The sequence below is a fragment of the Hyperolius riggenbachi genome, chromosome 4 (genome assembly GCF_040937935.1).
Source record: "Hyperolius riggenbachi isolate aHypRig1 chromosome 4, aHypRig1.pri, whole genome shotgun sequence".
Classification (NCBI taxonomy): domain Eukaryota; kingdom Metazoa; phylum Chordata; class Amphibia; order Anura; family Hyperoliidae; genus Hyperolius; species Hyperolius riggenbachi.
In genome coordinates this window covers 66440221-66457660 of record NC_090649.1, presented here as the reverse complement: position 1 = coordinate 66457660, position 17440 = coordinate 66440221, and the positions used below count along the sequence as shown (strand labels likewise).

At 47.5% G+C, this 17440-nt stretch overlaps 1 protein-coding gene across 4 annotated transcripts in view; it reads left to right on the top strand.

Annotated features, from left to right (window-relative positions):
- Window positions 1-17440, top strand: part of LOC137571267 (dehydrogenase/reductase SDR family member 4-like) — an 80208-nt gene that overhangs the window by 15256 nt on the left and 47512 nt on the right. For 3 of the 4 annotated variants that reach the window (XM_068280149.1, XM_068280148.1, XM_068280151.1), the window contains exon 2: window positions 16398-16521. In XM_068280149.1, coding sequence (XP_068136250.1) covers window positions 16398-16521 — 124 coding nt within the window. Of the gene's footprint in view, window positions 1-610; window positions 837-16397; window positions 16522-17440 lie in introns of those variants that run through there. The other variant, XM_068280150.1, reaches the window with a different exon arrangement.

Here is a 17440-nt window from a genome sequence, read left to right as displayed (position 1 = left end):
TGGGACCCCCACCAGGTCCCATGGCTTAAGCGACACCTCCTGTGGCGCCAAAATGACTGCCATGGGACCACCGCTAGGTCCCATGGCTTAAGCGACACCTCCTGCTGTTAAAAAATAAATAAATAAAAAAATGACCGGGGGAACAGCCATTAGGTCCCATGGGCTACCATTTAGCATAAACAAGGTTTCATTTGCGATTACTTTAATTTTTCCGCTGGAATGCGGAATTCTGCGGAAATTCGCAAAATTCCACGGAAATGTAATGGCGGCGGAATTTAGCGCTGGCGGAATTCCGGCGAAACGGAATTTGCTCATTCCAATCAGCCCTAATGGCTATTTGCTAGTAATTACTGGAAATATAATTTGCATTTCGAATTTTAGTTACCGTATTTTTCACTCTATAAGACACACTTTTTCTCCCCCAAAAGTGAGGAGGAAAAGTCTCTGCGTCTTATGGAGTAAATGCTGCATCTCTGTATATCCCAGCAAGTCAGCCGCACTTTATGCAGTGTGACTGTACCATGTGCTGCCTGCAGAGGGGATGGCACCAAGCCAGAGCTTACAAAACTGAAGCTCTACAAGCAGGCTGATGCTTCATGCAGTCCCCCTCCTCCCCTCTGCCTGCCCGTTCTGATTTGAGAACATAGATGAAAGTGAGAGAGGGAGAGAGGCTCTTCCAGCAACTCACAGCTCCCACTTCTCCCCGGAGACAGCAGCTCACAGCTCCCCCCTTCCCCCTTTCTCCCTCCCCTCGGAGAATCAGCCCCACAGAGGGAGAGAGACCCGTGGAGTTGTGTAAACACACCAGGGGAGATAGCAGAAAGGAGTGTATAGAGGTGAGAACATTGTTCCTGGTAACTGTGTGTCTCTGTGTGTTATGTATGCAGTGTGTGGGTGTATATGTATTGTGTGTGTGTATATGTATTCTGTGTGTAAGGTGTGTGCATATATATGCAGTGTGTGTGTATATGTATGCTATGTGTACGATGTGTGCGTATGTATGCAGTGTGTGAGTGTATATGTATTTTGTGTGGGTGTGTGTGTGTATGTATTCTGTGTGTAAGGTGTGTGCATATATGTGCAGTGTGAGTGTATATGTATTGTGTGTGTGTGTATGTATGTATGTATATATATATATGCAGTGTGGGTGTATATGTATTGTGTGTGTGTGTATGTATTCTGTGTGTGAGTGTCTATGTATTCTGTGTGTAAGGTGTGTGCATTTATATGCAGTGTGTGTGTATATGTATGTGTGTCTATGTGTACGATGTGTGCGTCTGTATGCAGTGTGTGTAAAGATGCCCCGAACGCTTCGCCGGCGAGCTTTTTCCGGCGAAAATCAGGTATTTGTGCTTGGCGTGATTGGCAAGCACATGGCGGTGTTCGACCTGCCCCCATACATCATCATTGGGTTAAACTTTGACCCCTTACATCACAGTCAACAGGCACATGGTAGCTAAACAGCCTGCACTCCCTCCTGGACCCCCCCGCCCCCTATAAAAAGGCAGCAGCGTCTGCCATGTTTCAGTCTGTCTTCAGCTGCTGTACTGAGAGGAAGGGAAAGCGTTAGCTATGCCTGTTTTTTTTGTTCCTCACTGACTGGCTTGCTGTTAAAGCAACCCAAAAACTCCTGAGGGCTACTGCATCTTTCTGCTGTTTTTTTTTGTGTGTGTGACACTCCACAGCCCACAGGCACCCACTCACAGCTGTGCCCACTACTATAGCTGTGTGCTACATTACACAAGCACACTACTACTCTATTGCCTCCATTATCACTGTATTGTGTTTGAACTTTTGCATATTGCTGTGTGTCTGATACTCCACAGAGCCCACTGGCACCCACTCTCAGCTGTGCCCACTACTACTGATATAATTGTGTGCCACCTTAGACACAATAAGAGTAGTACTCCAGTGCCGTATTTACCACTATATTGTGTTTGAACTATTGTGTATCTCGGTGACTGATACTCTACACACAGAGCCCATTAGCACCCACTCACATATGTGCCCCCTACTGCTGGTCTAATCTAATACAGTAGTACACCAGTGCGGTATTTACCACTATATTGTGTTTGAACAGTTGTGTCCACTACTGCTGATATAATTGTGCCACCTTAGACACAAGCACACTCTAGTGCCTCTGCTATCACTTTATTGTGTTTGAACCATTACATAGCTCTGTGTGTGACACTACACAGCCCACTGACACCCAGAGCTGTGTACACTACTGCTATTGTGTTTGACACATTTGGTTGCAGGCATAGTAGCTAGAGATGGAACGGTTCGCCGACGAACGGTTCAGAGCGAACTTCCGGGGGTTCACGATCGCGGTGCCTGCAGTGTGCCTGCAGTGAATAGAGAAGGGACAGCTGCTGCAGACTCTCATAGGGAAAGATTAGTTAGGCTCTTGTATGCTTCTTAGCTTGCTCCTTGCTGATTCTTATTGCTAAAATAGCACCCCACAACAGCTTTTGAGAGCTAATCTTGTTCTGTTTTCCCACTGACACTTGTGTTGCATGAACAGCCTTGATAATTCATACTGTGTGTGCCACTGCCAGGCCCAGCACATTCAGTGACTACCTGTAATACCCATTACTGCATATACCTTTCTACCTGCTGTTCACAGTGCACCCACCTACCTACGTGAGTTGAGCGCTCGCAGTGTCACTGTGCCTGTCCGGTACCTGTCTGTGTGTGACAGGTGCACATTGTAATACCCATTATTGCATATACCTACCTGTTGTTCACAGTGCACCCACCTACCTACGTGAGTTGAGCGCACGCAGTGTCACTGTGCCTGTCCACTACCTGTCTGTATGACTGACAGGTGCACATTGTAATACCCATTACTGCATATACCTACCTACCTGTTGTTCACAGTGCACCCACCTACCTACGTGAGCTGAGCGCACGCAGTGTCACTGTGCCTGTCCGCTACCTGTGTTTGTTTGTGTTGGTATGTGTGTGTGTGTGTGTGTGTGTGTGTGTGTGTGTGTGTGTGTGTGTGTGTGTGTGAGACAGGTGCACATTGTAATACCCATTACTGCATATACCTACCTGTTGTTCACAGTGCACCCACCTACCTACGTGAGTTGAGCGCTCGCAGTGTCACTGTGCCTGTCCGGTACCTGTCTGTGTGACTGACAGGTGCACATTGTAATACCCATTACTGCATATACCTACCTGCTGTGTTCAGTGCACCCACCTCATCACTGCATATTACCTACCTGTTGTGTTCAGTGGACCCACATACCTACGTGAGTGCATGCAGTGTGATATAACACTCCATGCATGCCTGTAAACTGCACCTGTGAGACTGCACATTGTATTAGTCAAGTCAGTGCATACCTTTCACTTCATCCCCACCCCCTAATATGGACAAAAAGGACAATCAACTCCCAAGATTGTCAGGACGTGGTTGACTATTTAACACAGAACACCTCATCTTCCGCAGCCACCAGTGCTACTCCAAGTACCACATACACTAAATTTGACAGTTCGCAGGAGTTATTTGGTGGGGAAATCACTGATGCACAGCCATTATTGTTACAACCAGATGAAGGCGCTAAGCAAGTTACACCACCTCATATGTCTGAGTTAGGCGACACTATGGAAGTAAAATGTGAGGAGGAGGATTAAGAAGTACCTGCTGTTGGTGCAGTTTTGTCGGTGTCTGAGGCAAGCGAAGCTAGGCAGGATGATTATGATGATGACGATGATACGGATGCCACGTATGTTCCCAATAGAGGAGATGAACAGGGGGGCAGGTCAGAGGGGGAGTCAGAGAGGAGTAGTAGGAGACGAGTTCCTGAAAGAAGCAGGGGGAGCTTGTCGTCAGAAACAGCTGGTGGCAGTGTCCGGCTCCCTGTATCACCACCTATGTACAGCCAGCCAACATGCCCTTCAAAGTCAGCTGCTGATGCCACCATAGTGCCATCACCCCAGGGGGCCTCAGATCGAAGCAATGCCATCAGTTCTCTCTGCCTCCAAAAATTGAGCCGTGGAAAGGCCAACACCCACGTAGGGACAAGTGCCTTACGAAGGCACATGGAAAAAAGGCACAAACTGCAATGGTAAGAGCACCTGAGCAAAAGCAAAGCCACCCTCCTTCTCCTCTTCCTCCTTCAGGTGCAGCATCTTCAGCCGCTTTCTCCCTTGCACCTTCACAGCCACCCTCCTCCACTCCGCCTCTGCCCTTGAGCGGTTCCTGCTCCTCTGCCCACAGCAGCCAGGTGTCCAGAAAGGAAATTTTTGAGCGGAAGAAGCCAATTTCTGCCAGTCACCCCCTTGCCCGGCGTCTGACAGCTGGCTTGGCGGAACTGCTAGCTCGCCAGCTGTTACTATACCAGCTGGTGGACTCTGAGGCCTTCCGTAAATTTTTGCCCATTGGGACACCGCAGTGGAAGATACCAGGCTGCAATTATTTATCTAAAAAGGCGATACCCAAATTGTACCGTGAAGTGGAGAGGCAAGTGGTGTCATCTCTGGCACACAGCGTTGGGTCAAGGGTCCACCTGACCACGGATGCCTGGTCTGTCAGGGCCGCTACATTATTATAATTATTATTATTTATTTATTTATAAAGCGCCAACATATTCCGTGGCGCTGTACAATGTAAGAAAACAAACAAGGGATACATAATGATACAGACAATGATATACATGGAAATATGAACACTGATACAAGATACAGCACTGCTGATTACAATTTGATTTAACAGGATGACTAAAATGTATAAATTTCTAACAGTGTGCAAGCAATTGAATTAATAACATTCCATGACACAAAAGGGTGAGAGCCCTGCCCTTGCGAGCTTACAATCTGAAGGAATGGGGTGGAAACAAGAGGTGGGGGAAGTATACAGTATATGTACAGGCAGTGCGTAATTAGGTTATTTAGTGGGTGCATGGCCTAAGCTAGAGAATATGCTTGTCGGAAAAGGTGGGTTTTGAGGGAGCGTTTAAAGATTTCAAAGGTGGGAGAGTGGCGGATGTGTTGTGGAAGGGCATTCCAGAGGAGGGGTGAGGCACGTGAGAAGGCTACATTACGTACACAGCGCATTAGGTCAACCTGGTGACCGATGGCAAGCATGGAGTACGTGGCTGTGCAGCGGACCAACTTGTGACACCTCCTCGGCTTGCAGGCAGGTCACCTGCCACCTCCTCTCCTTCTCCTCCTGCTACATCATCTTCGCTATAGTCCTCTTACTCCTTGGCTGAATAGCAGTTCAACTCTACTGTTGCTGCCATCTCCTCTCCAGCTACACAGCCCCATCTCCCCAGGGCCTATGCTGCATGCCAGGCACGACGGTGTCACGCCATCTTAGACATGTCTTGCCTCAAAGTGGAGAGTCACAATGGACCAGCTCTTCTGGCTGCTCTTAACAAACAGGTGGATCAGTGGCTGACCCCCACCAGCTGGAGATGGGCAACGTGGTGTGTGACAACGGCAGCAATCTCCTTTCCGCTTTGAATTTGGGAAAGCTGACACATGTACCCTGCATGGCACATGTGCTGAATCTAGTCATTCAAAGATTTGTGTCAAAGTACCCAGACTTAGAGGACGTCCTGAAGCAGGCCAGGAAGTTGTGTGGGCATTTCAGGCGGTCTTACACGGCCATGGCACGCTTTGTGAACATTCAGTGCAGAAACAACTTGCCGGTGAGATGCTTGATATGTGATAGCCCGAATCGCTGGAATTCGACCCTGGTCATGTTCTCTCGCCTGCTAGAACAGGAGAAAGCTGTCACCCAGTACCTGTACAATTACAGTAAAAGGACACAATCTGGGGAGATGGGGATGTTCTGGCCCAACAACTGGACACTGATGCGAAATGCATGCAGACTCATATAGCCATTTGAGGAGGTGACCAAACTGGTGAGTCGCAGTGAAGGCACCATCAGCGACTTGATCCCGTACGCTTACTTCCTGGAGCGTGCCGTGCGTAGAGTGGTGGATCAAGCTGTGGAGGAGCGTGAACAGGAACAGTTATGGGACGAACAGTTGTGGGAGCAATTTTCATCAGAACCAGATGTTTCGTCAACACCTGCGGCAGCACAGAGGAGGGAGAAGGAGGAAGAGTTGTGTGGGGAAGAGGAGTCAGAGTCGGATGATGAGGAAGGTGTTTGTTTGGAGGAGGAGGCGGCGGCAGAAGAAAAACCGCAGCAGGCGTCGCAGGGGGCTTATGCTGCTCGACGTTCCTGTGGTATTGTTCGTGGCTAGGGGGAGGAGGAGGACATACCTGACATCACTGAGGAAAAGCAAGAGGAGATGGATAGTACGTCTGGATCCAACTTTGTGCAGATGGCGTCTTTCATGCTCTCCAGCCTGTTGAGGGACCCCCGTATAAAAAAACTCAAGGGGAATGAGCTGTACTGGGTGGCCACGCTACTAGACCCTCGGTGTAGGCACAAAGTGGCGGACATGTTACCAACTCACCTGAAGGCAGAAAGGATGCAGCACATGCAGAACAAGCTGGCAACTATGCTTTACAATGCGTTTAAGGGTGATGTCACAGCACATCGCAATAAAGGTACCACTGCCAGTAATCCTTCTACCATGTCCACGCCGGCAAGGACAGGACACTCCAGCGATCTCATGGTGATGTCGGACATGCGGACATTCTTTAGTCCAACGCTTCGACTTAGCACTTTCGGATCCACCCTACACCAATGCCTGGACCGGCAGGTAGCCGACTACCTGGCCTTAAAGTGAATGAAAAATGAAGCAAATACTTACCTAAGGAGAGGGAAGGCTCTGGGTCATATAGAGCCTTCAGTCTCCTCTCTCGGTGCCCTCTATCCTGTGTTGGCTCCCCCCCCCATTTAAGTCCTACACCGAAAGGGTATTTGAAAGTCTTCGGGAGCCGTGTCCTCCCGAAGACGTGCGGCTCCATACTGCACAGGCGTGAGCATGCAAGAGAGCGTGCTTGCGCAGTACCGGGCCGCCCTTCTTCAGGAGCACTTGGGCTTCCTGAAGACTTCTGAAGCCTCCTTCGACCGGGTAAAACTAAATTAAGTCAAATACTGCTACCGGGCGAGCCAGCACTGGAACGAGGGGACCAGGAGAGGAGCGGGAAGGCTCTATAGAACCCCGAGCCTTCCCTCTCCTCGGGTAAGTATCTGTCTCATTTTTTTAAATGGGGTTCCCATTCACTTTAAGTGTGGATGTAGACACTGTGAGCAACGATGAACCCTTGGACTACTGGGTGCACAGGCTTGACCTGTGGCCAGAGGTGTCACAATTTGCCATCCAACTTCTGTCTTGCCCTGCCTCAAGCGTCCTGTCAGAAAGGACCTTCAGCACAGCTGGAGGCATTGTCACTGAGAAGAGAAGTCGCCTAAGTCACAAAAGTGTTCAGCACCTCACCTTTATCAAAATGTATGAGGCATGGACCCTCACACCAAAGATAATAAAGTAGTTGCTTCATTGTGGACAGACCAAATTTGATCAGCTGGACAGTCACTGTTCTGTCATTCAGCTACCTCAGCCCGGCGACCATATGGGATGGAAAGCCGCCATCACCTGCACTCTCGTCATGGTGCACACCAGTCCAGCATGGCCATCACTACACAAACAGCTGTTTGCAGTCACTGCATACCTTTCACTGCATCTTTGACTGCACATTGTATTATACGTGGCAGTCAGTGCATACCTTTCACTTGAATGGATGGCAGACTTGCCCTCCATAACAAATTCTCGTCACAGGTAGTACAGTCTATCAGTGTCATCTAAAGTCCTCCTTTTGGTCACTACCTCGGGACGTGCATGCCATGCCTGCTGCCTTCCTTGGATGTGTGGTAGCCGGTCCTGCCTGCTCCTTTGCCCACAGCATGCCTGCTGCCTTCCTTGGATGTGTGGTGGTGGTAGCCATTTCTTAGGCCCCCACTCCGGACTGGAATCGAACCAGGATTCCCCGGCCATTACCCGTGGTCACTCACAATGGCAGACTTGCCCTCCATAAAAGATTCTCGTTGCAGGTACTGAACAGCAAGCAGAACAAGTATTTAAAAAAATAGATGGAAGCTTTAACAATGGTAGAGAAAGAACCATTGAAAGTTGATAAGGCAGTCAGACATTACCTGACATCACTGAGTGAGGAAGAGCAATCTCGCCATGGTGCGCACCAGTCCAGCACGGCCGTCACTACGCAAACAGCTGTTTGTGGTGCATTACACAGTGAGTTTGGTGTGTCAGTGTGAAGCAGTACTCTAATTACACTCCCTGATTGATGTATACACATGCAAGATGTTTTAAAGCACTTTAGGCCTGCAATTTAGCATTCAATGTGATTTCTGCCCTTAAAACGCTGCTTTGCGTCAAATCCGGATTTTTCCCCGGGACTTTTGTAGTGTATCCCACTCCGCCATGCCCCCCTCCAGGTGTTAGGCCCCTTGAAACATCTTTTCCATCACTTTTGTGGACAGCATAAATGTTTCTAGTTTTCAAAGTTCGCCTCACCATTAAAGTCTATTGCGGTTTGCGAAAGTTTGCGTGAATCGAACGTTTGGCGAAGGTTCACGAACCCGGTTCGCGAACCGAAATTCGGAGGTTCGGGCCATCTCTAATAGTAGCACCTCCAGAGCATTACTTTTCACTTGTTGCAGGTGCAGTACCCTAAATAAAACATCGACAGGCAGAGGTAGGCCACCCCTGCAAGGGTCCTCGAGGTAGTGCTGCTGTGTTTTCCTGTGGCCCTGGAAGAATGCCCAGTGTTCAGAGGGAATTTACCATCAACCCCCAAAATGCAGAGGAATTAGTTGACTGCCTGACACAGCACACCCCATCTTCTACAGCTTCTGCAAGGAACCTTGATGCACCATCCTCCTCCCACTTTTATTCAGGCACCCCACAACAAATTAGCACTCGTCCGGCAGCCAACACCACCACCACTAGCACCACAGCGGCTCCACTTGATATGTCAGAAGAATTGTTCACACATTCGTGTGATTAATTTAGTGATGCACAATCATTATTGGCAACAGATGAAGGCAATAAGAATGTCACACCACGTGATATGTCTTAGTCAGGTGTCAGTACACAGATGGATTTGAGGTGTGAGGATGATGTTGGTGCCTTTTTGGAGGTGCCTGATACAAGTGAAGCGGTTGATGATGATGACGATGTGTGCATGGATGTCACATGGGTGCCCACAAAAAGAGATGAAGAACAAGGGGACAGTTCAGATGGAGAGACAGAGAGGAGGCGGAGATCAGTTGCAACTAGCAGGGGGAGCTCACCACAAGGAGCTAGTAGCACTGTCAGACAGCATGTATTGGAACCTAGGGTCAGCCAGCCAACAACGCCCTTCAATGCCTGCTTTTGTCACCACCAGCATGCCAACATTCCAAAGCTCACCAGTGTGGCATTTTTTTGTTTGTGTGCCTTTTGATACCAGCTATGCCATCTGCAACCTCTGCCAAAAGAAAGTCGTGGGAAGTCCAAGACTCACCTAGAGACAACTTAATTGCAAAACATAAATACCAATGGGATGCACACATGTTTAAGAGCAGCACACAAACTCAAAGCCACACTCCTCCTCCTGGTCCAGCATCTTCAGCCACGTCAACCTCTGCTGTCTTTGCCCCCTCTCAAAAACCCTCCACTCCACCGCCTCTCACTTTGAGCAGTTCCTGCTCATCATCTTCCCTCAGTCAGCTTTAGAGCGGAAGAAGTCAATGTCTCCGATTCACCCCCTTGCCTGGCGCCTGACAGCTGGCTTGTCGGAACTGTTAGCCCACCAGCTTTTACCATTCAAGCTGGTGGAGTCTGAGGTCTTCAGAATTTGCCATTGGGACACCGTAGTGGAAGGTACCGGGCAGAAACTTATTTTCCAAAAAGGCAATCCCCAACCTGTACCATCATGTAGAAAAAGTTGTGGCATCTCTGGCACACAGTTCGGACAAGGGTCCATCTGACAATTGATTCCTGGTCTGCAAAGCACAGTCAGGGCAGGTATATCACGTACACTGCTCATTGGGCCAACCTGTTGACGGCTGCCAAGCATGGAATGCATGGCTGTGTGGCGGAGATGGTGACACCACCACGACTTGCAGGCAGGCCTGCTGCTATTTCCTTTTCTCCTCCTACTCCCTCTCCATCCTCTTTGCTATCCTCCTCGGCTTAGTCCTTCTCTTCTGCTGCTGCGGCTCTCTCTACAACTTGTACTGCACCCCCCCCCCCCCCAGGTCCTATTCCACATCCCAGGTACGACGGTGTCATGCCGTCTTGGGGATGGCTTGCCTGAAAGTCGAGAGTCACACCGGACTAACACTCCTGGTTGTTTTGAACAAACAGGTGGATCTTTGGCTGACCCTGCACCAACTGGAGATCGGCAAAGTTGTGTGTGAGAATGGAAGCAATCTGTTGGTGGCATTGAATTTGGGCAAGGTAACACATGTGCCCTGCATGGCACATGTGTTGAATCTAATTATACAACAATTTGTGTGTAAATACCCAGGCTTACAGGAGGTCCTCCAGCAGTCCAGGAAGGTGTGGGGCCATTTGAGGCATTCCTACAAGGGCATGGCACTTTTCAGAGATTCAGTGGGAAAAGAACCTGCCAGTGAGGCGCTTGATTTGCGACAGCCCGGCTTGCTGGAATTCAACGCTGCTCATGTTTGACCGCCTGCTCCAACAAGCCATCAATGATTATCTGTATGAGTACGGTGAAAGGACCGGTCGTGGGTATCTGGGAATTTTTTTGCCGCATTACTAGAGGCTCATGCGCAATGCCTGTAGGCTCATGCATCTGTTTGAGGATGTGACAAACCTGGTGAGTTGCAGTGAAGGCACCATTAGCAACCTGATCCCATACGTGTTCTTCCTGGAGCATGACCTGCGAAGAGTGCTGGATCAGGTCGTAGAGGAGCATGACCAGGAAAAGGAAGCACTGTGGGCCCCATCACCACAACCAGACTTGTCGTCTACACCTGCTGTAACTGTGGCAACGCAGGGGGAGGAGAAAGTGGAGTCAGAGGAGGAAGGTGGCTTTGAGGAGGAGGTGGAAGAACAACCACAGCAGGCATCCCAGGGGCTTGCGGTCAACTTTCGGGTACCTGTGGTGTAGTACGTGGCTGGGGGGAGGAGGAGACCTTTCGTGACCTCGGTGAGGGAGAGGAGTTGGCTGGCTCAGCATCCAAGCTTGTGCAAATGGGGTCTTTCATGCTGCCCTGCCTGTTGATGTACCCCCATATAAAAAAGCTCAAGGACAAGGACCTGTACTGGGTGACAACACTACTGGATCCTCGGTATAAGCACAAAGTGGCGGAACTGTTACCAAATCACAATCAGTCAGAAAGGATGCACTAGTTCCACAGCAGCATGCGAAGTATGCTGTGCATTTCTTTCAAGGGTAATGTCACAGCACAACAGGAAAGAGGTACAATTAATCCTCCTCCTCCCACTGTCATGCCAGCAAGGACAGGACACTCTTCCGATGTGTTGGTGATGTCGGACATGCACAATTTTTTTTTGTCCAACGCATCGCCACAGCCCTTCGGGATCCACCCTAACAGAGCGCCTCGACTAACAGGTAGCAAACTACCTGGCCTTAACTGTCGATATCGACACTCTGAGGAGCGATGAATCCCTGGACTATTGGGTGCGTAGGCTTGATCTCTCACAATTTGCCCTTGAATTTCTCTCTTGCTCCGCCTCAAGCATCCTGTCAGAGAGGACCTTCAGCGCAGCAGGAGGGATTGTCACTGAAAAGAGAAGTCTAGGTCAGAAAAGTGTGAATTACCTCACCTTTATTAAAATGAATGAGGCATGGATCCCGGAGGGCTACTGCCTGCCTGAACACTTTAAACTCAGTCCCCACCCAGCATCTCTGCACGTGCATGACTGACTGACTGACTGACTTCTCTGCCACCACCAACAAGGCCCAGACCAGGGCTCATATGCAATTCGTTTTTTCTCCTGAGTTTTCTCCTAGGTGATATTACATAACTACATAACATTGACATTTTTTTTCTCCAATTACATCTGTATGTGTAAACTTGCGCCATCATGTGCAGAGCCAAGTCACCGCATCTCGGGCACATATAACTTTGACAAATAAGCTAATAAAATTTAAAAAAAAACTAATTTGCAAGTCTAGCAGTTCAAACATACCACTACCTCTCACTTCTCATTCTTGTAAGAGTGGCATTTCAAACATAGGCACTAGATCTCATCCAAGGACATCATGATGGGGTATCAGGTAGTCTGCATTCTATTCACAGCAAAGTCTAAAGTATAAGTGCGGCACTTCCTATTGAAAGCGATAAATATGGAGGTAAACGCTGTTCTCACCCATTCTACTTCTGGACCCTGATCTGTAGGATGTTATTTCTGTAACTCCCCATGCAACCTTCAGAAAGCCCCTAACCTCCAGCATCTAATAACTAGCAGCACTCTATACAAACGCCAGGAAGCCAGGAGGACTTTTTTCAGTTTTGCGTCCATCCCTAATTACAAGCCCATAATTTATAAAGCAATAGTAATATACCCTGTTGACATACATATTAAAAAAGATCAGTCCCTAAGGTAACTATTTATGTAGTTTTTTTTTTATTTGTAGTTTTTTTTTTTTCAATTAAAAAAATGAAAAATTGGTAACTATTGGGGAGTCTGTGAGGTCAGGGGTTAATTTAAAATGCAAAAATTAGGTCAACATACTTTTATTGAAAAAAAAAATGTCAATGTAATTTTACTATTTGGCCACAAGATGTCCTCACTGCTCAGTTCCTTATGCATAGTATTACTACGCAAACAGGAAGCAATGCATGGACGGCTTTTGTGAATGACGGCACTGTCTCATTAATGGGAACTGTGTTGATCTAGTGGCTAACGATCGGCGTTGGTAACGAGCATGCAGGGAGGGGAAGGGAATGGGCGAGCGGGAATGCGTTGTGGGGAGGGACGTAGTAGCTACAGGGAGCACAGAGTTATGGCATTTTGCAGGGAGGTACAGTAGTTTCTCATCCCAGGAGAGGGGAAGTGGTTAAAGAGAAACCGTAACCAAGAATTGAACTTCATCCCAATCAGTAGCTGATACCTCCTTTCCCATGAGAAATCTATTTCTTTTCTCAAACAGATCATCAGGGGGCTCTGTATGGCTGATATTGTGGTGAAACCCCTCCCACAGTGTGATGTCAGGACCATGGTGCTGAAATCGCACTGTGGGAGCCTTGTTGCATTGTGGGAAATAACAGCTGTTTCCAATGGACAAAAAAGCAAGCAGCTTCCACTGACATCACCTGGGCAGTAAAAATGTCACCATGTGGTAAATGTCAGAATGTATATCAGGGAGAGGAACAATTTTTCAATGGGCAAACATTGACTAAATTATTTATACATAATTATTGCAAAAATGAAGCACTTTTTAACCACTTGAGGACCGCGGTGTTAACCCCCCCAGGTGAACAGGCCATTTTTTTACTAAATGGGCCACTGCAGCTTTCAGGCCTCGCTGCATGGCCACACAACTCAGCACACAAGTCCCCCCCCCCCCCCCCTTTTCTCCCCAGTGGGGTCTGATCGCTCCCCCAGTGTTTATTATTTTTTTCACAAATATTTTTGTTATTTTTATAATACAAATGCTTATTTATTTATAATTTCTCTTGAATCCCCGTTCTGTCTCCCCCACCAGCCAATCACCGTGATTGGGTGTCATAGGCATCAGCCTATGACACCCAATCACTTTCTTGACTCTGGAGAACTCCCCAGTACAGCGATGCCTTAGATTGCAGCGCTGTACATAGTTATTAGATGGCGGTTTCGCCGTCTAACAGTCTCCGAGTGGCGATCGCCGCTGGGAGACTGAAGGCGGAGCTCCGTCATCCAAGCAGAGATGCGCGCATCAGCGCACGCACTCTCCTGCAAGCCCCATAGAAAGCCTTTTACGCCAATCGGCGTGGAGTGGTTCTGGGGCTGCCGCTGCGTTCATGCCAATCGGCGTGGAGTGGTCCTGGGGCTGCCGTTGCGTTCATGCCAATATGCGTGGAGTGGTTCTTGGGCTGCCGCTGCGTTCATGCCAATCAGCGTGGAGTGGTTCTTGGGCTGCCGCTGCGTTCATGCCAATCGGCGTGGAGTGGTCGGCAAGCAGTTAATAGTTTTCACTAAAGTTCCTCTTTAAGAGGAGACTTTATGAGCATGTCCATAACATTAGAAAAGCAGAAGTGGACCACTCGGTGCCAAACCATTTTAAAAGTGCACAAAATAAAGACCCTTCTTCCTTACAATTTTCTATCCTTGATCAATTAAAACCCTGTTGGAGGGGAGCAAATATGGATAGGAATCTTTATAAATTTGAAATGAAATGGATATTTACACTTCAGACTTTGAAACCTAGAGGATTGAGGCCTCTCTCACAGTGGGACGTTGCGTTTGATGCGACGTTAAGGTCGCATAACGTGCCTCTAATGCAACGCATTGAAAGACTATAACTTGGGCGTTATAGTACATTCTTTAGCCCTGTGTTTGGTGCGCCATTTTCGTCGCACAGTGATGAAATGAAAACGGCGCATGTGTTACATTTAACCTCTTGAGGACCACAGTGCTAAACCCCCCTAGTGACCAGGCCAGTTTTAGTAAATATAATTTTTTTTTTAATAAATATTATTGTTCCTTTAAAAAAAAAAAAAAAAAAAAGTTTCTTTAAAAATGTTCCCTCCCTCCCCACTCCCTCCCCACAGCCAGCCAATTATGGCGATCGGCTGTCATAGGCTTCTGCCTATGAGAGCCAATCGCTCTCTTGTCCCCAGTACAGCGCTGCTGCCGATCGCAGCGCTGTACATGCAAATAGACGGCAATCACGCCGTCTAACAGTCTCCGGAGACTGAAGGTGGGGCGTAGCTCCGCCCCCCAAGCAGGAGATGCGCGCGCAGCTTGCACGCGATCTCCTGCAAAACAGAGCCCCAGGACTTTACGCCAATCGGCGTTAGGCGGTCCTGGGGCTGCCGCCGCGGCAAGAGGTTAAAAAATAAAAAAAAACATTACTGAGCATGTGCAACACATATAACGCAGCAAATGTATTGCTAAACGCACAGCATGCAGCACTTTCTAAATATTGCTACACGTTATACGCAACGTGTGCACTGTGAATGTCACACAGACTTCGTATTGCTGTGCGTTAGTCTGCGCTGAAACATTTTCTAACGTGCGACTTTAACGTCGCACTGTGAAAGAGGCCTTAAAATAGATTTTAAAATCAACTGTTTTATTGACAATTCACGATTGAGTACGGGTCAAGTGCAATTTTCTTTGAGCCCACACAGTAGCGCTAGCACTCCTTTGCCCTAACACAAGATAGTTATTGATGCAGTTTTATGTAATTTTTTGAATTAGATTTTTTGGAATAACACTTTATCTATTTGGAGTCTGTGTCATTTGGTTTTTATCTTTTGTTTTTTATCTGAGGCACATATTATTATGTTGCATTTATCCACTTTTAGGCCTAGTGCACCCCAGAGCGGTTCGGTTGCGTTTTTAGGAATGCTTGCGGCTGAGGAAACGCTTGGTAATGTATTTCAATGGGATGGTGCACACCAGAGCGGGTCGGTTTTAGCTGAAACGCAAACTCCCAGGCTGCAGTATTTTTTGGATTTCGGAGGCGTTTCTGCCTCCAATGTTAATTATAGGAAAAACGCTTGATAAAACGCCAGATCAGAGCGGTTTTCCAGGCATTTTTGTTACAGTAGCTGTTCAGTAACAGCTTTACTGTAACAATATCTGTAGTCTGCTACACAAAAACGCTACCAAAAACGCTTCACTTTAAGTAAAAAACGCTACACAAAACCGCAAAACACTAGCAAAACGCTTCATAATAATAAGAAAAAACGCTTCAAAAACCGCAAGCGTTTTGCGGATCTGCTAGCAGTTTTTGATGTGCACTAGGCCTTAGAGTCTTTTGTAACATGTTACATATATTCATTGGGGTTATCATATTATTATCAACCATTTTATCATTGTTTTATCCATGACTGGTGACATTTTATTACTATTTCAACCTGACTGTTATTGACCAGTGATTGGATTTGCTGTATATATGATTCTACTGTTTCAAATATTTTATTTGTGGTTTTTAACTGTTATTAGTATTCGCCAGAGACAGTAAATTATACCATGGTTCATGCGTTTTATTGTTCGCATGTATCTACACCAGTTATGTGCTTGTCTCATCGCACCACACCGCATTATAATAGTCATAATTTAATGTAGTGTCCTATATGTGCCTTTTTGTTTGCATACACTTGGCGTTCTTATGGAAATGTTACAGTTAATAGTCTTTTTAGACATGATCATTTTATAATATGCAAAAGAAAGATGTTATTGTGTTCTTAAAACAAATATGTCCAACCTAAAGCATAACTAGTTTCAGCTAACGCAATTTTACATATGTACTTTCTTTTGCAGATATTTGGAGGATGCAGTCCAAAGAAGCATCGACAAATAACCATTTGACAAGTATAGCTTCAGGTGCACGCAATCAAAAACCTTTGCAAAATAAGGTGGCAATTGTGACAGGATCCAGCTATGGGTATGTTGAAGCCATTATTAACCTGATAGCAGTTTCAAACAAAGAATTTCGTTTGAAACCGCTCTGCATTCTAAACCTCTACTGGTCAATCTTGTTTGGCTGCCAAGTGCAGCCAAATGAGTGGGCGGCAGGGAGCAGTTATAGTTACCTGTTCTAGGTGGCCTCTTCTCTTCCTCCATCCGTGGCTTTGAACATCCGACCTGTCATCCGGTCCCGATCACATGATATGATGTTTTAGGGATCCAGGAGATCTTGTTACAGTGCCAAGACCGGTTCTCTCATGAAGCAAAGTGAAACACTTGCATCATGCACAGAGATTACAGGGGCAGCATGTTTGTACTGTGTTTACACTTACAGCATGCAGTCAGAGTAGAAGCAGAAGCGAGAGTAAGGTGAAGAGGTCATCATTGGGGAAAATCAGCTTGTTGTGCTGTGTGAGGAGTCTGACAGTGAGTGATGAGGGGGGGGGGGGCAGGAGAGCAGCAGTGTTTCATTTTAATTGCTCAGCAGAAGGGAGGAGGTGGCACTGCTGTCCTGACAGAGGAGGGATGGAGGACGGCCGACTGGTTGAGGGTGAGCAGTTTGTTTGTCACAGACTTGCAGCCAGCCAACCAGTATGTTATTGTTTTGAGCGGCAGCAAGTCATGTCTCCAGTTGTTGCATATGCTCCCTTTCTGACTGAGAACATTAAATGGAGCAGTGCAAATTGTCGGGTCCAAATCAGTGGGGGGCGGGGTGGGGAGGGAGCATCCTCACACGTTATCCTCAGGTAGAAAAAAGTCTAAAACCTGCCCTATATAGCACCAGCTAGTGGTGGAAGAGGTGTGATGGAAGAGATGGACAAGACTTTTCCATGACCTGCAGGTGTGTGGGGTGATCAAAGAACCCTGGAGGAAAATAAAACATAGAGACAACGCGA